Source organism: Leuciscus leuciscus (assembly GCF_965113295.1).
Source record: "Leuciscus leuciscus genome assembly, chromosome: 6".
In the NCBI taxonomy this organism is placed as follows: domain Eukaryota; kingdom Metazoa; phylum Chordata; class Actinopteri; order Cypriniformes; family Leuciscidae; genus Leuciscus; species Leuciscus leuciscus.
The window spans coordinates 7633999-7654057 of NC_138730.1; the positions used below are offsets into that span (position 1 = coordinate 7633999).

The following is a 20059-nucleotide window of genomic DNA, read 5'->3' on the forward strand; positions in this document are numbered from 1 at the left end:
GGCCTTCTAAAGAGACACAATTTCTTTATATAATGAACATATTTAATTAAGGCTTTTACTTACATAAAAACCTTATAAGCCGCACATCAAATATTAGAGCTCAACACTACTTGCTTGATGCACAAGAACCAGTGAGGTTTGTTCTCGCATATCAAGGACACATGGTCATTCTGTCAGCCGGTGAGGTGCATGGAGTGAGCTGAGCGGTTCTTGAAATATAATCTGTCAGCCAGTGAGCTTGCAAACTCCCGAGCATTAAATCAGGGTTCTTCAAATCTAGACCTCAATTCAAGGTCCCACTCCCAAACCTAATCAAGCACCTTGAACAAGCTATTCAAGGCCTTCAGGATTACTATAGGCAGACTAGTTTAATCAGACTTATCAGACCTATTTTAAACAGACTTATTTCAGTGTTACTGCAAACTGGTAATGTAATACAATGTACATGTATTATAAGAGCCAATGCAAGGTTTTTCCACTTGATACTTGAGAAAGGTAAATCCTGTAATCTAAAGTAAAATCTCCCACAGTGTGATGGAGCTGGTCAAGGTGCTCTCAATGACGCTGCTGTAAAAGCTGCTGAGACTCTTTGGTGCCATGCCGAATTTCCTCAACCTTCTGAGGAGGTACATCTGCTGTTGTGCTATCTTGACCAGCTGGGTGGTGTCATGTGACTGATGTAGATGCCCAGGGATTTAAAACAACTCACCCTCTCCGCCTCAGGCCCATGGATGATCAGCAGCTGTTGAGTTCTCCTAAGGCTGGGCGATATGGCCCAAAAAAATAATCACGATAATTATTTTATATCAGTCGATATCGATAATTATCACGATAAATGTCAAATCTTTATTTCTTTCAGGTTTAAAGCCAAATTTTTGCTCCTAAGCGAAAGTTGTAGAAACCAGAGCGTTAATTGTGGTTTTAAACTACTCTTTATTATCAGAACATATCATGACAAACACTTGCCAAACAGGTGAACATTTCACAAATCTGAGGTAGAACATTCAAAGATTTGTAATTTTTCCGTAAAGGAACCGTATGTAAGATTGTGGCCAAAACTGGTACTGCAATCACTTTCAAATTACTGTAGAGCGGTGTATCCTGTATACTGTAGTCTTGAAAGAGGTTTGTGTTGCCTGACTTTGATGGCACGTATCTTCAGCACAGTTTGCAGTGCAGCTGCAATATTAATATTTTGTGTCTTGTCTCGAAACGCATATTTGACAGTGAGTTGACAGTAGTATTTGCTTGAGTTAGGATGCAGATTTACCATGTAAAACTTATGTTCATTAACAAAAACAGTAACATCTGTTAAAAACATTTTTTTAACGACCTCATTTTTATTTGGTAAAATGTAATTTTTATTAAAATTAACCATTGGTCATCCAGTATCATGCATTTAGATCATGATAACCACAGATAAAACCAGGCATAGCCTACAGCACCTCACTATCATGGCAAAATGCAACTTTATGGTTTCTATGGTATTTGTATGAAAAACAGTAGCCTAAATACATTATTAAATACTGTAATTATATTCCATTAGTCCTTTAATACATTGTCTACATTAATAATATAATACAATTCAATATGTATATCCCACATTTCATGGAGCAGTTAACATTACTAGGCTAACGTTACAGTAAATCCATGGTAAATGATGGGAATTTGTAGACGGAAAAACCCTCTGTCTGTATCGTTGCGCACAGTGTTGCTCCTGTTTGTCAGCGCTGTTTCATCTGCCTTTAAACTGGTTTAAATCACTGAGACATGTGTTCTGAATGTGTTCATGTGTCGCTGAATTCAAGTGCTTCTCACTGGATCTCGTGACCAAGACCGATCAGAGTAAACGCATCTGCTCTAGTGAGCTCGTTGATCCGTTTGGACTTTGAGCTGAGCGGATAAATGGTCTGTGTGGCGCGCGGTTCAAATGAGTTTCGTTCCACTTTTGCCGCATAAACATTATCGAACATTTATCGAACTCTTGATATCTTTTTATCGAGAAAAATTATATCGCGATAATTATCGTTATCGTTTTATCGCCCAGCCCTAAGTCCTCCTCTCCTTCCTCATGTCTACGATCATCTCCTTGGTTTAGTCTGTATTGAGAGTGAGATTGTTTTCTTCACACCATTCCACTAGACTCGCTACCTCACCCCTGTATGCTGTTTCGTCACCACCAGTGATACATCCAACAACTGTGGTGTCTGCTGTGATGTTATCCTTATGGTTAGCAACGCAGTCAAATGTGAACAGTGTGTAGAGCGTGAGGCAAAGGACATCTCCTTTCGGGGTACCAGTGTTCATCACAATGCTGTTTGATGTGATATTTCCATTTCTGACAGCCTGTGGCCTGCCTGTGAGGAAATCCAACAGCCAATTGCAAAGTGCAGAGTTCAGTCCAAGTTGTAACAGTTTATCAGTGAATCACTATTAAAAGTGAACTGTAGTCAATGAAAAGCATCCTAGTGTTGCGCGTCTTTGTTTTTCGAGATGTGAGAGGGTTATATGAAGGGCTGCTGAGATGGTGTCCGAGGTAGACCTGTTCGGGCGGTAGGCATACTGTAAGGAATCCAGCTCTGAATGTGGGTCAGAACCACTCTCTCAAAACACTTCATTATGATTGCAACTGATCTGTAGTCATTCAAACAGGTCACTGTTCTCTTTTTGGGAACTGGGATAATGGTGGTAGTTTTAAAACAGGTAGGAACCGTGGCCTGTGAGAGTGACAGATTGAAGTAGAGGTGAGAACATCAGGCAGCTCTGAGGCACATCCCCTAAGGGCCTGCCCAGGGGTGTTATCTGGGCCTGCAGCCTTGCAAGGAGTAATTCTCCTTAAGGCTTTCTGTACTTCAGCTAGTGAGACAGTTAAAGGGGGGTTGTGCGATCTGGCTGTGCGAATGGCCCCTCTGTGTATAGCTGCTGGAGGTCTTAAAGTGGGTGTAAAATTGGTTTAGCTGTTCAGGCAGGGTGACAGTGGAGCTACTTACATCTGAAGTGCTCTTATAGTCTGTGATGTGTTGCAGGCCTTGCCACATCCACCTAGCATCAGCAGTAGAGTAAAAGCTCTCAATTTTCTCTCTATACTGCCTTTTAGCCTTCATGAAGGTCTTCCTTAGTTTGTACTTTGCTGCAATGTACTCCTCTGTGTTTCCTAAACTAAATGCAAGAGATCGAGCACACAGCATGTTGCGCACCTGACTGTTCATCCACGGCTTCTGGTTTGGAAACCTCCTGATTTGTATGATGGGCACAATGTTGTCGACGCCAGTGCTTATGTACCCAGTCATATATTCAGCATACACTTATATTTTGATGGAAGAATCCTCCAGTGTGGCTGCGGATTTAAACACTCCCAGTCTGTCTGAGCAAAACAGTCTTGCATTATGCACTCCGTTCCTGGAGACCAGAGTTTAACCCTCTGAGGTCTGAGCTGTTTTCTGGGCCCTGGAGGTGTTCTGACATGCTCTGACATTTGTGTTTTTTTCTGTTACTAGTGACATTTTCATGGCTAAAGTCTAATTACACTGTAATTTGCATGTGAATCTCTTTTGCGCGAGTGGGCGTGGCCGAATTAAAAGTAATTAGCAAGCGTTTGAGATACTGGACATCCTGTTGGTTTTATACAAATTACTTAAACAGAGAATATTTGTTTTCAGTTTGAATCCGATCATTTAAAAGTACACACTTAAATGTGTATAAAGGTATATGGCTCATGTAAATGTAAATAAATGTGTGACAAGTATTCGCTGAGTTTTGTTTCAGTTTATAGACGTGCTCAAGAAAAAAAGTTCACCGCGACGGAGAGGCAGAACCCTGTTTATTTTCTTTATTTTACAAAAGCACAATGTTTTGATTTGATTGTAAGTGGACACATACAAAAGTAGAAATATCACAGATTCTTTTTTTATATTTCTTTTTTCTGTATAACCATAAATGACGGAGTAATTTAAGTTTATTGTACTACAATGTGAAGAAAATCCAGCAAAACGCGGGGGCGCGTTTGCCGACCTCAGAGGGTTAACTTGTTTAACAGTTGGGTTTGTTTGCTTAAAGTAAATAATTGTATACCTTAAAACTTACCTTTGATCAGCAAAATGACATATTTAAAAAAAAAAAAATCTTCTTGCCTTAAAATAGCTTGAATGTAACTCAAGTTTCAAGTTTCAAGTTTGTTTTTATTTATATACAGTAGCACATTTAAAAACAGCAAACAGGGCTGACCAAAGTGCTGAACAATACATAAGATACAAAACAAGGACATAACCACATATTCAAGACAAAATCTCACAATGTATTAAAAGCTAAAGAAAAAAAGTAAGTTTTAAGAGAGGATTTAAAAACAGTTAGAGATTGAGCCGCTCTGATGTAAACCGGAAGGCTGTTCCACAGCCTAGGGCCAGCAATCGCAAAAGCTCTGTCTCCTCTATTCTTTAATCGTGATCTGGGGACAGACAAAAGTTTCTGATCACCAGACCTCAGGTTTCGTGTGGGATTATGTGGACAGAGAAGCTCGGACAAATAGCTCGGTGCCAGATTATTTACGGATTTAAAAACAAAGAGAAGAATTTTAAATTAAATTCTAAAATGCACTGGTAGCCAATGCAGCGATTTTAAAATAGGTGAAACATGATCAAATTTGCGTTTTCTTTTGAGGAACTTTGCAGCAGCATTCTGTACTAATTGGAGACGAGCAATAGAGTGTTTGGGTATGCCATAGTAGAGGGAGTTGCAATAATCCAACCGCGATGTAATGAGTGCATGGACAGCGATCTCTAAGGTTTTCTCAGAAAGAGAGGATCTGATCTTAGAGAGAAGACGTAGCTGGAAAAAACAAGAACTAATCACCGCATTAATTTGTTTTTCAAATTTGAAGTTCTGATCCCAGAAAACACCTAAGTTTTTAATGCAAGATGAAGTTGGAGAGAGGTGATCCAGATCAATGTTACTGCTATTAAAGTTGTCATGGGGGCCAAAGACTATAACCTCGGTTTTCGATTCATTCAGAAATAAGAAATTTTGAGAAAACCACATTTTTACTTCTTCTAGGCATGCAAAAAGAGATTTCAGAGCAGTATCTTTGTTGCGTTTCAGAGGCAAATAAATTTGTGTATCATCTGCATAGCAGTGAAATGATACACCATGCTTTCTGAAAATGGAGCCCAGAGGAAGTAAATACAGGGAAAAAAGAATGGGTGCGAGAATAGACCCCTGCGGCACTCCACAGGAGAGTTGAGCAGGCGAAGAAGAGAAATTACCAAGTTTAACAGAGAAACTTCTATTTGTTAGATATGATTTAAACCAACTGAGGACAGTTCCCTGGATGCCCACAAAATATTCTAGTCGGGATAGAAGAGTTTTATGATCAACTGTATCAAACGCAGAGGTTAAGTCTAACAGTATTAGGATCACCGAGTCACCAGCGTCAGTCGCTAATAGTATATCATTAGAGACCCTTAATAAAGCAGACTCGGTGCTGTGCAGAGGCTTAAAACCAGACTGGAAAGTTTCAAGAATTTGATTTGAGCTAAGAAAAGACTGGAGTTGATTAAAAACCGTTTTCTCCAAAGCTTTGGTAATAAAAGGTAGTGTCGAAATAGGTCGAAAATTATTAAAATCCCTATCATCAAGTGAAGGTTTCTTGAGAAGAGGTGTAACAGTAGCTTGTTTTAGGCTATCAGGGATAGTCCCTGTGCTCAAGCATTTATTCAGAAAAGACACCAAACTTATTCCAAAATACGGGGAGAAAGAACATCAAGAGAGCAGAAGGAAGGTTTCAAGTGATCAACAATTTCTCTGAGAGACAGAAGAGAAACTGGGTCAAAGACGCTCCATATGGCTGAAGAACAACCCAGTTCAGGTGAGACAATAGCAGAAGGTTGTAACTGAGATCTTAGAGAGGTGATCTTCTCACAGAAAAACCTTGAGAAACCTTCACATAACAATACTGAGGGATTTGAAATCACATTTACAGGAGGATTTAGAGCAGAATTTAACACAGAAAATAAGGCTTTTGAACTATGATGGTTTTTTAAAATTAAATGAGAAAAATACTTAGACTTAGCAGATATCATGGCTTTCTGAAAAGCACTGAGGGAGTTTTTCAGCATTTCATAAGAAACTTGTAGCTTATCACTTTTCCATTTACGTTCTGCTCTTCTACATGCTCGCCTCAGAGAGCGGATGGTATCATTGAGCCATGGTTCAGTCTTAGGTTTTGGCTTCTTCGTTTTTAAAGGAGCAGTGGTATTTAAAATCTCGGAGCATACAGTATTAAACAGACTAAGATGTTCTTCAGCATCCAAAGCGGGTAAGGGTGACTCCAGGGACAGAGACAGACACACCTCATTAAAGGTGTTAGTGAATTCATCACGGAAACAGGGAGAAAAGGAACGAGTCCATTGTGCAGTAGGAATAATGTGCGATCTTGAAGGAGGAAAGGACATAGAAAACAGTACAGGCATATGATCAGAGATCAGAGTGTCAAAAACCTGAACATCAGTAATGGAAACACCATATGAGAGTACCAGGTCCAGAGTATGACCATGAGTATGAGTGGGATCTTTCACCCACTGAACCATGTTAAATGAATTGATGAAATTTAAAAACTCCATTGTTAGAGGTTTTGACTGACAGCACACATGAATATTAAAGTCCCCTAGCAGAAGAATATTGCTGTAATTAGTTACACATTCACCTATAAAAGCAGTAAATTCACTTATAAAATCTTTCACTAGGTGAGGGGGGCGATACAACAGCGCTAACAAAACAGGATCGTCAAATTCCAGTCGCAACAGCTGTACTTCAAAGCTACTGTAGACTGAGGACGGAACAGAGCGACAGTAACTACTAAAACTGTTTTTTAAAATCACCGCTAGACCACCCCCGCGCCCAGAAGAGCGCGGAGAGTTAAAGAATGTGCAGTCTGCCGGAATCAGCTCAGCAAAAGGACTTAAATCACCAACCTTCGTCCAAGTTTCTGTGATGCACATAAAATCCAATGCGTGGGTAGTAAAAAAGTCATTTAAAATGAACGTCTTATTGACTAGCGACCGAGCATTAATCAGAGCCATCCTGGAAGGTACCGAGTCAGAGATCGCGGGAGAGAAGACTCTATTCAAAGATCGAAGATTCTGTAGATTAGCTCCACAGCGGCGAACACGGATCGGAGGGTAGCAGGGGATCGTCGAATGAGAGTCCTGGAAAATGGTCCGAAGCCAGCGAGCAGGTGGATCAAGCAAACGCCAACCAGCACATCGGCCAATGCCTAGATTCCACGTCGTCATGGAGACGAAGCTGGACGCGCGGGCGGCGCGGTCGGTGTGTAGCGCCATTTTCAGTTTGACAGCAACCCCTCCGCGCTTGCCGCGTCTCCTGCGGCGCTTTCTGCGGGGAACACAATGAGGCCAATTTCTCAGATACTCTGGAATATCCCAGGTAGAGTTTGGAGAGCAGGATTGTGAACCAGCCACAGAGCTTTTTAACTCTGGGTTATATTTGGCCACAAAAGAGTCTCGAATATCCAGAAGTAACTGGCGATCATAAACCAGAAGCGAGTAGCAGTTTGATGTAGATAGAAGCACAAAAATAGCACAAAGTAGCAGAGACATCAGACGGCATGCCACGTACACCGGCGCCATCTCTCAAACATTTGAAGTTCTTTGAAAATATAAAATTTTCATTGAATCATAATCTACTAAATATTTTGCCTTGCTCTACACCCTTGCATCATACGCGGTTCTATGAATATGCAAATGAGCCCCGCCTCCACTCACTCACTCAGCTCAGAGATCCACTCGTTGACGATCACACGTTGATCTGATTGGTTACAAGGTAGTTTATGATGTCAGAAACACCAGCGATTTCAAAGCGTGTTTTTGAGACTGTCTTTGGTTCACTGCAGTTTTAAGGAGAAAATACTCAGCAATGGAGTCGACTTATGAATTTACACATGGTTTGTCTTAAAGCGTATTAAAACACCACATAGACATATAAACAACATTAAAAGCTGGATGTTCACCACAGGGGGACTTTAAGTCTATAGGCTGGGTATAGGAACAAAGAAATATGATCAGAAAGTCCAAAATGAGGGCGGGTGCGGCTTTGTATGCATCTCGGATGTTACTGTAAACATGATCCAGCATATTCTGATCATGTGTGGGAATGTGTACGTGCTGAAAATATTTACGTAGATTACAGTGATTGAAGTCGCCCACAATAAACAAAAGCTGCATCGGGGTGCGCCGTTTCCAGTGCATTGATGGCGTCATGAGTTTACCAAGCGCTGCTGATGAGTTGGCTTGCAGAGGAATGTAAACAGCAGCCAAAAACACAGCACTAAATTCCCATGGTAGATAAAAGAGATGGCATTTCTGTAGCAGCATCTCAACATCTGGTGAACAGTGCTTAAACAACCTGTACTCCACACCATGAGTTGTTAACAAACAAACACACACACCCCTCCCCTCTGGTCTTACCGGAGGCACTAACTTCCCATTGCGTTGTAATCCTGATACTCAGTTTGTCAAGTTTGTTGTCCAGTGATCGCACGTTAGCTAGCAGGAGGCTGGGTAGCCGTGGTCGGCTAGTGCAAGCTTTTAGCCTGACATAAAGTCCCCCGAAACCGGTAGTGATGTGTCGTTCCTGAACGATTCGTTCATTTTGAACGAATCTTTAATATGACTCGGGTCTACCGAGTTGTCTCAGAGAGTGATTAGTTCATTTTGTGTTGACCGTGCATGCGCGCTACATCCTATAGTTTCTGTACATGAAACAGAAATGATTAGTTCGAGTCTTCGGGAGTTCGGGTTCGACTCAGCCGGGTCCTCCGAGTCTTTCGTTCTTCCTGTCAGTCCCATTGAACTCAGTTCCCGAACTCGAACTCCCGAAGACTCGAACTAATCATTTCTGTTTCATATACAGAAACTATGGGATGTAGCGTCTGGACCAATCAGACACACACAAATTATTCATTTATTTAATGAATAATCCAGCAAACTCACTCTCCCAAATAAGGCCTGTGAAACGTCCCCCAAAAACGAACACACTGGCAGGTCTTGGTACAGGACACACACTGAGACTGAGTTTTACGATCGAAAGGAATGTCTCCAGAAAGCTGTGAATCACACTTAAATTCTGGCAGAGGAGGAGAAATAAACCCTGTAATCCTATATATTCTATATATAACCACTTGAGAAATGTGTAAACATGTATCTAATTTTCCCATCTCATGATTTTCTTTTAGGTGGCTTGGCTTTTGTATTCTTGTAAACTCTATTGGGTTAATGTTTTAGACTTTGCATATTATGGTCAACTAAAATCATAAGTGTGGCATGTTTGGTATCTATACAATCCAATCTTCGCCTCCGATTTGTTAATCCACATTACATTTTGCTAACTTTGTGACGCATTAGTATTATAAGCATCTTGAAGATTCTTGTGTTAAACACCCAATCAGATTACATGTTCAAAGACAATGGTCGTAAAAGAATTTCCCTCCAAAGGAAAATCCTCTCATTGGCTCTTGCACCTCCAGAAGGTGTTACTTCTTCACACTTTAAAAACCCAAGATCAGCTTTTAGCTATCCCTCTCTCTCTTACTCCTGTACTGGAATGCTGACATGAAGAAGATGCTGAACTAAGTTTCTAAGGACCCCCAAGCATGTGCCAGGCTGCGGCCTTGTCTTTCCATTCACCAAAGATCCTCTGACTCCCACTGGTTCTTTCTCATCAAGACCACATCAGCAAAGATCAACTGGAGCCTCAACAGATTGTATCAGGACAGTTTAATTCAAATGGGTGAGACATGCAAGTATCAAACTAAGTCTCATTATTTGATACATTAAGTCTCCTTACCCCTTTTAAAGAAGGGCATGTTAGAACTAAACTGATGGTTTGCTCAAGGCTGTTGATCTGCTGAATTTCAAACAATGCTATAACTTCTTGCTTTCCTGTATTCTGCTTCAGCTCTCTTTCTCTTGGTAAACTGTGTGCATGTATGTGAATGTTAGAGTAGTTTAAGTGTTTAGACTAGTTAATAAAATCTTGTTCATGTCACACGTAAAGTTGTCCGTGTCTCAAGCTCATTATATACTGGAGTCACTAATCATATAGATTTTTGCTACTGCTCTTAGTACTGTAAATTAAGAAAGACATTTCCCATGCCCCGGAAATGTACATTTCTTAGAGTTAATAAACAATTAATCCTGATTGTTCACGGGACAAACAGATTAATTAATTGTAATGTTAATTTACGACAGTAAGTTAATTATATTAACTGATCCAAATATTCATAATCAATTATAACCAGTTATTATTGATTATTAATATTTCATAGAGCTAATTTGCTACAGGGATGTTCAACACAAAATGAACCGGTACTTCAGTGCGTATCGAAGTTCGAACCCGAAGACACGAGGCGGGGAACAGACGTGATCAATTTGAAGTTGTATAAGAAAGAACGTCTCGGATCAGGAGGTGAACTAACTAACAGACTGCATTAGCCTGAACTTAAGACCCAGCTAATCAATTAATTAAACATTTCGATTTCTTATCATTTGGATTTGGCTGCATTACCCAATAGGTTTATTTTAATTTTTTTCAAATGTAATCAACATTTTCGTAAGTTCTAGATATGTTGGGCTATTTAACATGACATTTTAATTATATTCTGCTGAAATTAACGAAATGGAAAAAAAAAAAGTGAAAAAAAAAGAAAAAGGTTTTGTTCATTTTGCTGATCGAGATTCAAAGATCCGAGTCCGTAAAATGATCCGAACTCCCCACTACTAAAAACCGGTATATGCAGAATTATTATAGTGCATAACATTTCTGCTTTGTAAAAACAAAACAAAAAAACAAGATACATAAAAAACACACTGAAACACAGCGTACAATAACGGAGCAAACAAACATCTGCCACGGAAGCTGCCATATTGGTTTAGAGTCCACGATCACAAGACTATTCTTACTAATTCTGAGGAATTCCTTACTGTTGTGGTGGCCAATAGGTGTTGTCAGGGTGTTCTGATAAATACAAGTAGTATGGACACTTCCAATATATGGAAGATAATAATAAAGCAGATAATAATGCAAAATGTTTTTAAGGGAATGTATGTTTGCTAGTTCATATTGTACTTTACTACACTTCAGTCCTTTACATCATCAAATATGTTCTGCAGTGAAACATAAAAGGAAAAAGAGCTATGTCAACCCCAACACAGAACAAAAGTACTACACAAATGCCAAGATGCTCGACACATGGGATTTAGCAGTGGATTAAAGCCAATTATGATGAGGCACAATCAGCATCAGCTTTGGCTTATCATGTGCTGCCAGTGGGACTCCATTGTCCTGCCACCCATTCCTATCATGAGACTTATCCCAGGATTACCGCTGGGACTGGACTGAGTGACAGTGATTTGAAGAGAAGCATCCTCACAAAAATCAACTAACAGACTTGCATTACCATTTAGAAAGGTTGATGAGTACGACATTAGCCCTTTAAAGCCTGACACATTAAAAAAAATGGCAGAAAATTATATATTTTTGGAAATTAGATGTTTATTAAGCCTTGAATCAAAAAAAATAATAAAAATTTGCCAACTCATTTTGTTTATGATATATTTTTGGTATCACATTTGATACATCAGGCTTTTTGGGAACGTTTTGCTTACAACAGTGTAGATTTTAGATACAAAAAATCTATTACGCCTTTAACAGTTTGAAAACATAGAACATTTTAGGCAGTTTTTCTCTCTTTTTTTTTTTACATAGATCTTTTTTCCAGTCCTTTTATTTCACTTTGTGGTAGTCACGAAAGCAGTTTCTGTCTTTGTTCAGGCAAAGATGCACCTTACACTTCTCACAGTACACATGTGAGAAGTGATTGTTGGTGCAATGCTTGCATCTTTGTCGGGTTTCCCATGTTGGAAAATGATCCATGGCATCCCTTCTGACATCCAGGGGCACACTGCAGCTTGACCTTTTACGGGGTGCTGATGGAGCTGCTTCTGGACAGGATAGTGGTCGGCCAACCTTTTTAGCCTTTCCAGCACTTGTGAGTGAAGTACCAACCAAAGCTTGAAACCTTCGCAGAGCCATGGTTTTCATCTTGGGGTCTAGCATCTTCTGGTCTCTTCTGTAGAGGTTCCCAGCATTGATGACTGCCACTGTTACAGTGTGCCACCAGATGTACATGTACCATCTTCGGGATCTGAAGCTGAATTTGTAAAGTGCAGACAGCATATCATGGAGATCGACGCCTCCCATGAATTTGTTATATGCTTCAACGATGGCTGGTCTGGGAACCATTATGTGAGTTTTGGATTTGCGATCCCAGCGTTTCACATTTCCCACAGGTTCAATACCCACAAATGAAGAAATCAGGTTCACTGCTTTGTTGTCAAACCATCTTACAATGATGTTGTTGTCCTGGTTCACTCTGAAGTCCATTGACCCTCTTCCATGTTTCTTCATTTCCCTTTCATCCATCATGGTGCAGTTGGCCATCCTGTTCATCCGGATTGTGCCAATGTAGTGGATTTCTCTCTCCTTTAGGTGCTGCACCAGGGGAACTGATGTAAAGTAATTGTCTGCAAATACCTTGTGATTTTTTCCTGCTGGAAGTGTTGATGTCATTTTCAGCACAACTTCTCCTGTAACACCCACTTCTGATTTTTCTCTGTCTTGATGTTCTGCACCTTGACAAACATCAAAGTCATAAAGAAAGCCACTTTGTCCTGCACGTCCCCACATCTTAAAACCCCATTTGTGTGGTTTTGCTGGCATGTAGACACGTAGATGAGATTTTCCCTTGAATGGCACCATAATTTCATCTACTGCATGACATTCTTCGGGAGGTATGCAAAGAAACTGTTCTCGCAGGTTTTGTAACCATGGCCTAAGCTTCCACAGTTTATCTTTCTTTGCATTAGTGGTGCAACGGATCATCATTGATCCGTGATCCGTTCGGATCAATATCTTCGGTTCGGCACTCACGTGATCCGCGGATTGATTTATGAAAAAAAAGTTGTGCGCATGTTCAGTCGACACACAGCGTGGTCATGGCGAGCGTTATGAACCGCAGAGAGCGTGACGCCTCATTCGCGCCGCAAAACCTCCAGACGTGCGTAAACGCGTCTTTACATTGACTTCACATTGAAATCACTCGCGCCAGACCATAGACATGCGCCAGACGCTCTATTCGCGTTTGGTGTGAACGCAGCATGGGTGACGGCGAGAGAGAGAGAGAGAGAAAGAGTGCCTGCGAGTGCGAGCGAGCAAGGTAATACGTTGTCAAATATGTTTAAACTTAAATGAACTACATATACAAGTAGTTATGTCTCTTTGTATTCATTTGTCCTGTTATTGACATAGGCCTAATGCACGTCATTGACAAAATGCGCAACCAGATGTTCGAATAATTCGAATATGTGTTTTTTAGAGGGAATATTCGAACGTCATTTTTGAGCAATTTTGACAGCCCAATATGACAGTGGAAACACATAAAGCATTGGTCCATGTTTAAAGGAAGGAGATGCCTTTTTATGTTGCACTTTAAGTTGTTTTTCATTAATTATGTTAAAAAGAAGATATTATGCCTTGTGCACTTTAAGTTGATTTTATATATTTTAATTTAATAATTTAAAAGTGTTAATAATTTTTTTTTGTTTTTTTTTTTGCTGATCCGAAAAATGATCCGATCCGTGACTCTGATCCGAGAAACGATCCGAACCGTGAGTTTTTTGATCCGTTGCACCCCTACTTTGCATCATCAGAAACACTGAAATTGTCCTGAAAGTGAATCAGTGTGAGCAATTTCAGAAACCGATCTCGAGACATTACATCACAAACTGCAGGAAGCTTTGTCTCCATCTCCCAATATGCTCTCACACAGGACATCTGTACTAACCCCATATGCATGTACATGCCTAGAACTTTCTCTATCTCTTTGGCAGTTGTGTTTACTGACTAGCCCTCTTTTTGTACGCTGTACAGATTTGTTTGTTCTGCCGTTTCCTGTAGCATTCCATCAGTGACAAACTGTTTGAAATACATGTATGGAGTCCAGTTACACCTGTCTTCTGTCCCTTCCTCATCAGATGCAATGAAATCGACAGATGGAGGTTGAAATTGTTTTTTTCTCCATCTGTATTTTCTTTTTTGCATTATCCTTCACCGACTGCTTTTTGAATGTGTCCTGTGTTGTTGGGACCTCAACTTCTATGCTGCTCTGGACTACACTTTCGACTTGATAATCTTCCTCATCACTGCTGTCTGAACTTCCATCATCATGCATGGCCTGAGGAATCCATTCCTCATCATCATCATCCTCCTCCTCCTCTTCCTCTAACTGCTCTAGGTCACTTGAATTGCCATCCATTATTATGTCGATTACATTTTGAAGATGCTTTTTTTCTCTCTCTTCTTCCTCTAATCTTTTTGACATCTAAAAATACACATAAAAAATTGATGATTCCAGCATATTGATTATAATTTTAGAGGAATTGTTACTGTAAAAATAACCTAAATGTATTGTAAGATGACATTGTGGTAGGCATATTGTAGATTACATAAAAAAAAATGTGACACGACTATTCAGGGATAAAGAACCTTATACCTGCAGTTTCAAATTTAATATGTGCATTTGTAACACAATATATATTTTAATATGGCATTTCAGTCATTAATTGCCATTAATTGAATCATCCCAATATTGTGTGTGTTTGCATTGTGGTAGTCATAAAGTAGATAACATTACTACAATTTGACATTACTGTTTAGACATAAAGCACCATTAATACCTGCAGTATCAAATTTGATACACAATTTCAACACGATTTACTTGTAATTTAACGATTAAATGATTAAGTAATTATGCATTATTTCAATTCAGAAAGTGTTAAATTAATTATATCAGGCGCAATCCAATATTATTTTTAACCTTAACAACTTGAAATTAGCCTTTATTTTCCTGCCGAAAGCATCTGGCTTGATCCAATCGTAGCCGCCATTTTGAAAAGCTAAAAAATCACCCCTCTAATGCCTGCAGTACAGTGAAATTCCACAAGATGGCAGAATACACGTATCAAAATAGATACAACAGGTTTTCAAAGAAAGTATTGCTCTCACTGATTCAATATATGTCTTAGAAACTCGTGTATCAAATATGATACGTGCGGTTTTAAAGGGTTAGACAGTGCAATTCTTTAAAAAAATGATAAAATGACCACAAGAGTGTCAATAGAACAGGGTTACAAGAATCTGAATTGCTCTTTAACATGCTAAAATTTGTGCAATTACTTATTACAATCACTTATTTTCTGCCAGATGTTTTTCAAGATAAATGTATGTCTTTCCAAAAAAAAGGACACCTGGAGACTCCAAAAGGACACAAAATAACCAAGTGATATAAGGAGACCATATAATTCATACATTTATGCACACCAAAGCGCACACACGCACACACAAAAAAAAACGTTACAGGAAAAAAAAATGTTTCTAATTTCATAGTGTATAGTAGTCTATGTGTTTAGTGCAACAGCAAAGACCTTGTTTACATTTTAGACAAGTCAAGTTGTGATACCGAATGGGACTACATGCCAACAACAAAAAACCCTAAACCAACCGCCTTGACCTGACTGCATATACCCACTACAGTACAGATCCATTCAGAATGACTAAAAACAGTACACATGGCAAATCAAAATATTATCCTGGATATGAGTGGAAACAACCTGAATATAGTGAAATGTGTCTGTACATAAATACAATGTGCGACCAGTGCGTCGAGAGCATACACAGTTTGTTTGTGCATCAATGCAATGGACTCACACATGCCTACTGTACGACTCCTGTAAGTCACTGTAATCGTCTATACCAGGGGTACCCAACCCTGCTCCTGCACAGTTCATCTCCAACCCTAATCAAACACACCTGCCTTTAATTTTCAAGTGATCCTGAAGACCTTAATTGGTTGCTTCAGGTGTGTTTGATTAGGGTTGGAGATGAACTGTGCAGGACGGTCGATCGGCAGGAGCAGGATTGGGCACCCCTGCTCTATACCTTGATTGCAATCCTCATCCATCAAAACTTTACTAGCAAGACGCAAGTTTGCTTTATCCAGCTGAGAAACGTAGTTTGCGTGTCATCTGGCCATACAGCTGAGGGATGTTTTGCAATTCCATATATTTCACACAGCACGATGCGTAAGGGATCGTGCTCTTCATAAACAATCACACAATATGACAGAGCTCGTGTTTTAAAGCGAAACACACACTGGAATGAACAATTCACTGAACACACAACGTGAGTCTATTATCTCTGCCAACTCTGCCTCGTTTTCTTTACATTGGTGCTTTTTTGGACTGCTTGAATGAATTCGCTAACTGGATCATTGGACAGAACATTTTCCCAGAGTTTAGCGGTTTCTGGCAAACAAAGAAGCGAACTTGAACGGTTAAAATTATTACAATTGCCAACTTCCAGGGTTACAGGTGCTTGCGCCATTGTAGATGCTCAGTGTGACTCCCGACTAATGCTACTGTACGACTCCTGTAAGTCACTGTAATCGTCTATACCAGGGGTGCCCAACCCTGCTCCTGCACAGTTCATCTCCAACCCTAATCAATTGCTGTGTTTCATATGAGGTTGGACGTGGGAACCCAGAAAACACATTTACGTTGTGGCAACGTCTGTGGCACGTTGCATTTCTGCTATGGCAACATCGCTGTCTACGTGCTCGCAACATTGTAACAACGTAGAATTGTAAGACGTGCCAGGGCTGTAGCAACGTTGTTGCGCGACATTCAGCAAGAGATGACGTTCTGGCCATTTTTTTTTTTTCATGCTAGATATAGATATCCCCCATTTAGCATGTTTTGTGGTTATTTAAAAAAAATTTATATACTTTTTAAATATTGTTTATCCCTATTATTATGTATGGGCCTAACCAGGGTTCGAAATGACTTAGGACTCTTGGGGGGTCCCCTAAAATTGAATTATTAAAAATTCTGAAGACTACCTTGCTACACTATATACTGTAGGTAGAATTATATGGACCAATGTTGAAGGTGGGATAATGGTTTTCTTGGGATGTTTTTCAAGGTTTGGGATAGGCCCAGTATTGTAGTGGTGTCTGGAGAAGTGGCTATAATCTAACAGGTAAACCTCTAACTCTGGAACAACAAAGTTACAAGTTCTTTTTCCTCTTTTACTCTCCATGATGCAGGATTCTAAATTAAGTAAAATAATATTAGCTTCCTAGATAGCTTACCAAGCTCTCATATATATACTCATTCATGCTCAAATCACATTCATTTTAATCAACTCACAGACTTGAATTAAGTCCTGGTTATCTTTTGTAATCACTGACTGGACAAGTAGGTTGTTATGCTATAGCTTTGAATAATTAGTCTAGCAGCTAGGCCTGCTATGGAAGCTTGTTTCCACCACAGAATAAAACATTTTAAAAGATAATTGCGACTTTTTATCTCACAATTGCGAGATATAAAGTCAGAATTGCGTGAAATAAAGTTCTGACTTTTTTTCCTCGCAATTGCGACTTTAGGCTAACGTTATCACGCAATTCTGACTTTATAACACATAATTGCGAGTTTATATCTCGCAATTCTGACATCTTTTCTCAGAATTGTGAGATATATACTAACAATTGTGATAAAGTCCAATTCTAAGGGAAAAAAATACGGACTTTTTTTTTTTTTTTTTTTCAGAATAGTTTATATCTCACAATTCTGACTTTATAACACGCAATTGCGACTTTATATCTTGCAATTCTGACTTTATATCTCCCAATTGCGTATTATAAAGTCAGAATTGCGAGATATAGCCTAAACATGCAGTTCTGAGAAAAAAGTTAGAATTTCAAGTAGCCTATATTTCTCACAATTGCGAGTTTATATCTCATAATTCTGACTTTATAACACGCAATTGCGACTTTATATCACGCAATTTTGACTTAATAACACACAATTGCAACTTTACATCACGCAATTCTGACTTTTTTATCTCAGAATTACGTGATAAAGTCGCAATTGTGAGAAAAAAAAGTCAGAATTGTGGGATTAAAAAGTCGCAATTGCCTTTTTTATTTTTCACTCTGTGGCGGAAACAAGCTTCCATAGTCTGCTGTTAGCTGGCAGATCATTTGGCTTCATACACATAAGTTACAGCTAGCAAGAAACATTGACAAACGTACTCTTCTAATCATTATACTGGGTATCTAGTTAATGCAACTTTTGATATAGGAACTCGAACTCCTAATATTTTACTATAAGCAACATTGTGACAACGCTGTAACAACCTTCACCACACAACGTAGTTATAGCAACCTTTTGGCCATGTTGTTAAAACATTGTTAGAAGGTTGGGTACGTTGTGCCTTGAGCGCAGCGCGATTATTTATTTTTTTCACGCTGCTAGGCAGCCTGGACACCATGGACCAGATTTTCCCCTCAAAAAGGGAACCAATCACAGAACGGGGAGGGAGCAGCAAGACGATGACGACATCTATGCGACACACCGAAGCAGTTTGTTTATATCTATGGATCCAACATGGCATCAGTTACCTTTCGATGGAGCCTTAGATAGTGTTCTAAGTAGTTTAGAACGCAAGTTTATTTCGTCTTCTTCCTCGTCGAATTTCTGTCTCTCTACATACGTCATCTGGTATAATTGAAGCGATTGGCTATGAGCTACGTACAGGCGCATTTGATAGACATTCATAGCGCCCAATAAACGGCTCTGGGCATTCGTAAACCACGCCTCAAATACGAGAAAATGAACATGTGGTTCCCAGACCACGTCTCAATGAGACGAGGTCTGACGTTAGCCAGGCTACCAACGTTCTGTGTTTGCTGGGAATATCCCCCAAAAAATGTACCGCTTCAGACCTCAGTGAGTTCCAGGCAATCAGACGTCACGTTCACATGTTGACCACATGATGTCGCCATGACACATTGAGAGCATATCATGTTTTCGTGTCAATTATGGCAAAAATAGCATAACATGAAAATAACATAAAATCGCGTTGAAAACAGCTGACGAAAAACAAAAACAAAGGTATTATTACATAAACTTAATGTCTAATGTTAAGATTTGTTTTTACGTTTATGCTCAATGGAAGCAGCCGATATCTTGGAAGTGATGATCGGTACACCCCGAGTTCACAGGCCGAATGTCCAACTTTGAGTGGCATTCCAGATGTTATTTCCAAAAACGAGATGGGAAAAATCCAAATTTCGAGCTGTCTGAAACACAGCTAAGATCATCTCACTGCGTGATGTTATGATAATGACGCAATTTTACGTGCTTCAGTAATTTATTTGGGTTAAATAATTTTAACATGTTAAGGACTTCAAATGAATCACATGCGTTAACGTTGACTAGCTACAGTATTTCATGTGAGAATCAATCCCCTCAATACATCAGTATTGAATGTAGCTTCTTAAAAATACAGAAGCATGAATATCAAAATCTTGTTCAGTTCTATGTTGTACTCCATCCATAATAGTCTGCATCTGAGTTCGGCTTTCATGTAAGTCAGACTAGTGAACAAAGCAAATAACTGTGCATGTGTTTCTGAATGAATGAGTTTCATGAATAGAGCTTGTTGCTGTTGTTTATTCTGCTGGTTGCCATGAGCTAAGAACACAGTGTCACAATGAGTCACAATGAATACACGTTGCTATAACTGAATGCACAATATGCTATATTTCACTCCATATTATAAGATTCCGTGCATAAAATTAGGCCTCACCGCTTTTGTAACGGAGAGATAGCGGTCGTAGCTGATAAGTACGATGTTGAAGACAGAAGCAGTGCAGAGAAGGTAGTCTACGACAAGCCACAGCTTGCAAAGTCCTTTACCCAGCATCCATTTCCCTGTCAAGACGTAGGGTATATACACGGGTATACAGAAGGCACCTGTGGGAAACACCAATCAGAAGCCACAATTACAGTCATTCTTCAAATAAAGGTGAAGAATTTGTTGTTGCAACATTTTGTCCATTCAGTTGGTGTTGATGCTGTCAACCTTGATG

At 39.5% G+C, this 20059-nt stretch overlaps 3 protein-coding genes across 4 annotated transcripts in view; 1 reads left to right on the top strand and 2 right to left on the bottom strand.

The window, feature by feature from the left end:
* Positions 1 to 20059, bottom strand: part of LOC309501938 (dynein regulatory complex subunit 7-like) — a 143227-nt gene that overhangs the window by 83965 nt on the left and 39203 nt on the right. The gene's annotated exons all lie outside the window — the stretch shown is intronic.
* The window catches only part of LOC309502032 (ribonuclease inhibitor-like), a 116664-nt gene that overhangs the window by 50928 nt on the left and 45677 nt on the right, over positions 1 to 20059 (top strand). The gene's annotated exons all lie outside the window — the stretch shown is intronic.
* Positions 1 to 20059, bottom strand: part of LOC309501979 (histamine H3 receptor-like) — a 48479-nt gene that overhangs the window by 26258 nt on the left and 2162 nt on the right. Inside the window, exon 2 of the mRNA XM_082174282.1 lies at positions 19777 to 19943. Coding sequence (XP_082030408.1) covers positions 19777 to 19943 — 167 coding nt within the window. The remainder of the gene's footprint in view (positions 1 to 19776; positions 19944 to 20059) is intronic.